Source organism: Salmo salar, chromosome 04 (assembly GCF_965601325.2).
Source record: "Salmo salar chromosome 04, fSalSal1, whole genome shotgun sequence".
Classification (NCBI taxonomy): domain Eukaryota; kingdom Metazoa; phylum Chordata; class Actinopteri; order Salmoniformes; family Salmonidae; genus Salmo; species Salmo salar.
Window position 1 is genome coordinate 87,230,685 of NC_138294.1, and position 6,000 is coordinate 87,236,684.

A 6,000-nucleotide genomic window follows, 5' to 3' on the forward strand; every position below is an offset into this window, starting at 1 on the left:
TAAAAGGTAAAGCTTGTTGTTCTAGAAGCCGTTGTGTGGACTCTCTCTGAGAAACCTGTCCTGGAAATGTCCCAAGAAATGTACATCTCTGAGGTCACTTTGATGTGACACTGTAGGAAGAGCAAACATCTGAGGGGCAATAATTCTGGTATGACTTTATCTGCAGCGCTGAGTGCATGTACTGTACGTTTCTCTGATGTGTATTGTCACTTGACTTTCCGGCCTTATCCAAGGAAGGAAAATCACGCAGCTTAGCTGTGTGTGTACCCAAGTTTGATTGTTATCTGTGTGAGTCAAAGCCTGTTCACATCCTGTAGGTCCTAAAGTCTGACTACCTGAAGATGTATACAGACAGAATACATGTGCAGGCATGCACACACAGAAAGTGTTAACAAGTGTTAACAAGTAATTTGTTTTGTTGAGACATAACACAGTCTGTCTCCATTAAGATAGAAAGTACAACAATAAATATACAAAGTACAAAATGAAAAAGCACTGTTCTTTCCAAAGAACAAATTCGTCCTCCATGAATCATCATATCATTTGCGAACCTACATGTGGTAGCAAGTTTACAAGCTAAGAGGTTTGGTCCAATGTGACTATCTATCTGAGCGAGTTGCCCAAAATGCAGTTATGTTGTCTTGACACGAATCTCTATGAGCTGGAAAGGGCATTACCACAGATAGAACAATGAGACAGATATTTCACCGGATGTATAAATGTGAAATATCTGCTTAATAATATCTCCATTCAATACCAAATATGGTAGTGAGAGGAAGCCCAGTGGCAGGCAGTGGGAGATGGATTTTGGCCAACATACTCATCACAAGTTGCACCTGTGTAACGATTATGCTGTTTAATCAGCTTCTCGATATGCCACACCTGTTAGGTCGATGGATTATCTTGGCAAAGGAGAAACACTCACTAACAGGAATGTAAACAAATTTGTGCAAACATTTTTGAATGAAACATGAAACACTACATTTTGCGTTTATATTTTTTTCAGTGTAAGATAGTAAGATAAGATAGTTCCTGTTTACATACGCAAAAAATATATAGTTTCTGTTTGCATTTAGAGTAAGTCATTAGACTCATCACACTTAATTATCAAACCTGAATTAGTCCAGATGTCATTCATCCACAAGAGAGTTCCATACCAAACATACATCCCTCCTGTATGCAAAAAAAAATTGTTGCCAAATTGCATTATAAAGTCATCACCCTTAAATATCACATCTTGATTTGGTTAGAGGTCTCTTGATTAATTAACAGGAGTGTTGTACTTTACAAGCCATGTAAATAAGAAAAGCTGGGTCATGGATTTTGCAGTTGAGGAATTTCTTAGCCATAGACATGCTGAAACATGATGTCAACAGACAAGCTCTAACACTACCTCTACATGCAGTCCACTCTACATTTATAGAATCCTTTAAAGGGGGGGGGGGGCTTACCCGATGATGTAAGCCAGGACCCCCAGCTGGATCAATCGGCACACGACCCCCACCCTCTTGTTCCGTACCAGCACCTGACGGGGGGTCTCGTACTCGAAGAAGAAGTCAGAGAGGGTGTTTGTGATGAAACTCTTCATCTTGCTCCTCCGCTGGTAAGAGGAAGGTCTCTCAACCCCGCTGGTATACATACACTCTCTCTCTCTCTCTCTCTCTCTCTCTCTCCACCTCCCTTCTTCAGCCTCTCTTAATTATTCTTCAGCCTCCCTTAACCAACAGCTGACACGTTTCAGTAGCAGTGTTGGACTTTCTCCCTCTCTCACTCTCTTTGTCTCTTTGACTGTCTCTCTCTCTCTCCTCTCCTCACAGGCGGTCCTCCTCCCCGTCACCCTTCCCTCTCTCACACTTCCTCATTCACTAACCTACCGAATCTCTTTCTCTTTTCTCTCTCTCTCTCTCTCTCTCTCTCTCTTTTTCCCTCACTCCAAAACAAACAAATATTATTGCATTTTGCCGTAAACCAAGGTGTTACTGGTCCCCAGTCCTTTAAAGCAAATAATGACTACACTGAGCCACTGATCAGATCATTCAACATCTGTCACAGACATCCTTAAACTGCATCTGTTTGATCAACACAGAACCGTTGAACAAACGCAATTCATTTACATGTGCTGTGTGTTGCTTAGGAATGAGTTCAACACAACAACACCGCACAGAATGTTGCCATGTTGATTTAAAATATAATCTATAAACTCATCTCTGGCCAGCAATGGAAAGTATAAGTTAAATGTGTTATTTATCCCTACTTTTCGAATAGCAAATGAGCTAGCATTTAAAATGTCAAAATTACCACACAACTAGCCCTATTTATACAGGGTTGTTACAACTGTATAGCCTACATAAACAGTAGCATATTGAGCTACTGCTCTATGCTCTGAACTCCCATGGTTTTCAAAGCTTACTTCTAGTCCAGGGCTGTGTCAAATGCATATTAAATACTTCAGGTGTACTGATTGACTTACTGTAGTTTGCGGTGTCCAAGCTAAATCAAGCGTGTCTCAAAAACTTGGCCCTAGGCCTATTTCAAGTAGGTCTATTTACTTCCAGAGAATTTATTTACCCCAGTGTGTGTGCGGATTTGCGTGACAGAACTTGAAACAATTCAATGGGGATTTGTGTCATTCCAATAACGATACTGTAAATACTGATGTTCTGAGTCTTATCCTGGACAACCATGTCTGTGTACTGACTACTGAACTGTAAGCTAATGGAGAAAGTAGTTCAATATATCAATGTGTTATAGTTTATTATAAACTGGGTGGTTCGAGCCCTCAATATTGATTGGCTGACAGCCGTGGTATATCAGACCGTATACCACGGGTATGACAAAACATATATTTTTACTGCTCTAATTACGTTGGTAACCAGTTTATAATAGCAATAAGGCACCTCGGGGGTTTGTGGTATATGGCCAATATACCACGGCTAAGGGTTGTGCCTAAGAACAGCCTTAGGCGCGATGCGTCGTACCTAAAACAGCCCTTAGCCGTGGTATATTGGTCATATACCACACCCCCTCGTGTGATAGACTGTAATAGACTAGTTGAAGTAGGCTAAGCTGGAATCATTCAAAGAACATTTGCAAACCATGTACAGTGTCTGCTGTCAGGAAAAACATGTATTGTAATTGGATAAACTATGTCTGGATCACTGGATCACTGCCTCACAAGTTTGTTAAAGGGGCAGACCAGTCAAAAACATGATTTCAGTTTTTTTTAATGATATTTCCACCAATACTTAGACTGGGTCACGTCTCTGGCAACCGTACTGATAGAATGAACGACCAGCCGGCTTGGATAGCAGCAACCCTCGTTTTCGGGACTATATCTCGTGAAAGGATGTGTTGGGTGGTCCTTTGCATGGGGTGATGTAAGTTACCTTTAACAATCAGTCTTCCAGATAGATGACACAGGAACCTTGGTGTAAAACTCTTTAGTAATAAAATGCAATTGCAGACAGAGATTCACATACAGAGTACCTCAGCAGTCTATAGTAAAGATCTGTGTGGCAAAACAAGAGAACACATTCTTTAAAATCCACCTTTCCAGAAACAAGTCTCTCACCGTTGCCGCTTGCTATAGACCACCCTCTGCCCCCAGCTATGCCCTGGACACCATATGTGAATTGATTGCCCCCCCTCTATCTTCAGAGCTCGTGCTGCTAGGTGATCTAAACTGGGACATGCTTAACACCCCGGTCATTCTACAATCTAAGCTTGATGACCTCTGTCACGACTTCCACCGAAGTCGTTTCCTCTCCTTGTTCGGGCGGGTCGGCGCGGTCACCGGTCTTCTAGCCATCGTCGATTCACTTTTCATTTTCCATTTGTTTTGTCTTGTTTTCCTACACAGCTGGTTTCCATTTCCCTCATTATTTGTTGTGTATTTAACCCTCTGTTCCCCCCATGTCTTTGTGTGGGATTGTTTGTTGTAAGTGCTTGTGCACATGTTTACTGGTGCACGTCGGGTTTTTATACCCATATTCTGTTGTATTTTATGCCGTTGGTTTTTGGATTAAACTGCTCCGGCTACTATCTAGTTCTGCTCTCCTGCGTCTGACTTCCCTGCCACCAGTTACGCACCCCCTTACACCCTCAATCTCACACAAATGATCAATGAACCTACCAGATACAACAAATCCGTAAACACAGGCACCCTCATAGATATCATCCTAACCAACTTGCCCTCCAAATACACCTCTGCTGTCTTCAACCAAGATCTCAGCGATCACTGCCTCATTGCCTGCATCCGTAATGGTTCTGCGGTCAAACGACCACCCCTCATCACTGTCAAACGCTCCCTAAAACACTTCAGCGAGCAGGCCTTTCTAATCGACATGGCCCAGATATCCTGGAAGGATATTGACCTCATCCTGTCAGTAGAGGATGCCTGGTTATTCTTTAAAAGTGCCTTCCTCACCATCTTAAATAAGCATCCCCCATTCAAAGAAATGTAGAACCAGGAACAGATATAGCCCGTGGTTCACTCCAGACCTGACTGCCTTTGACCAGCACAAAAACATCCTGTGGCGTACTGCATTAGCATCAAATAGCCCCCGTGATATGCAACTTTTCAGGGAAGTTAGGAACCAATATACACAGGCAGTTAGGAAAGCTAAGGCTAGCTTTTTCAAACAGAAATGTGCATCCTGTAGTACAAACTCAAAAAAGTTCTGGGACACTGTAAAGTCCATGGAGAATAAGAGCACCTCCTCCCAGCTGCCCACTGCACTGAGGCTAGGAAACACTGTCACTACCAATAAATTTACGATAATTGAGAATTTCAATAAGCATTTTTCTACGGCTGGCCATGCTTTCCACCTGGCTACCCCTACCCTGGTCAACTGCCCTGCGCCCCCCACAGCAACTCGCCCAAGCATCCCCCATTTCTCCTTCACCCAAATCCAGACAGCTGATGTCCTGAAAGAGCTGCAAAATCTGGACCCCTACAAATCAGCCGGGCTAGACAATCTGGACCCTCTCTTTCTAAAATTATCTGCCGAAATTGTTGCAACCCCTATTACTAGCCTGTTCAACCTCTCTTTCATATCGTCTGAGATTCCCAAAGATTGGAAAGTTGCCGCAGTCATCCCCCTCTTCAAAGGGGGAGACACTCCAGACCCAAACTGCTACAGACCTATATCTATCCTACCCTACCTTTCTAAGGTCTTCGAAAGCCAAGTTAACAAACAGATCACCGACCATTTCGAATTCCACCGTACCTTCTCCGCTATGCAATCTGGTTTCCGAGCTGGTCATTGTTGCACCTCAGCCACGCTCAAGGTCCTAAACGATATCATAACTGCCATCAATAAGAGACAATACTGTGCAGCCGTATTCATTGACCTGGCCAAGGCCTCCGACTCGGTCAATCACCACATTCTTATCTGCAGACTCAACAGCCTTGGTTTCTCAAATGATTGCCTCGCCTGGTTCACCAACTACTTCTCTGATAGAGTTCAGTGTGTCAAATCGGAGGGCCTATTGTCCGGACCTCTGGAAGTCTCTATGGGGGTGCCACAGGGTTCAATTCTCGGGCCGACTCTCTTCTCTGTATACATCAATGATGTCGCTCTTGCTGCTGGTGATTCTCTGATCCACATCTACGCAGACGACACCATTCTGTATACCTCTGGCCCTTCTTTGGACACTGTGTTAACTAACCTCCAGACGAGCTTCAATGCCATACAACTCTCCTTCCGTGGCCTCCAACTGCTCTTAAATGCAAGTAAAACTAAATGTATGCTCTTCAACCGATTGCTGCCCGCACCTGCCCACCCGTCCAGCATCACTACTCTGGACGGTTCTGACTTAGAATATGTGGACAACTACAAATACCTAGGTGTCTGGTTAGACTGTAAACTCTCCTTCCAGACTCACATTAAGCATCTCCAATCTAAAATTAAATCTAGAATCGGCTTCCTATTTCGCAACAAAGTGTCACGTCCTGGCCAGTATAAGGGTGAATTGTCATTGTAGTTTGGTCAGGACGTG

General features: G+C 43.5%; 1 protein-coding gene across 3 annotated transcripts in view; it reads right to left on the minus strand.

Annotated features, from left to right (window-relative positions):
- Window positions 1–1,814, minus strand: part of LOC106603936 (P2X purinoceptor 1) — an 84,587-nt gene extending 82,773 nt beyond the window's left edge. For all 3 annotated transcript variants that reach the window (XM_045717397.2, XM_082974772.1, XM_014198190.3), the window contains exon 1: window positions 1,452–1,814. In XM_045717397.2, the coding sequence (XP_045573353.1) occupies window positions 1,452–1,639 (188 nt within the window). In that variant the 5' untranslated portion in view covers window positions 1,640–1,814. The remainder of the gene's footprint in view (window positions 1–1,451) is intronic.
- Window positions 1,815–6,000: the final 4,186 nt, after the last annotated feature.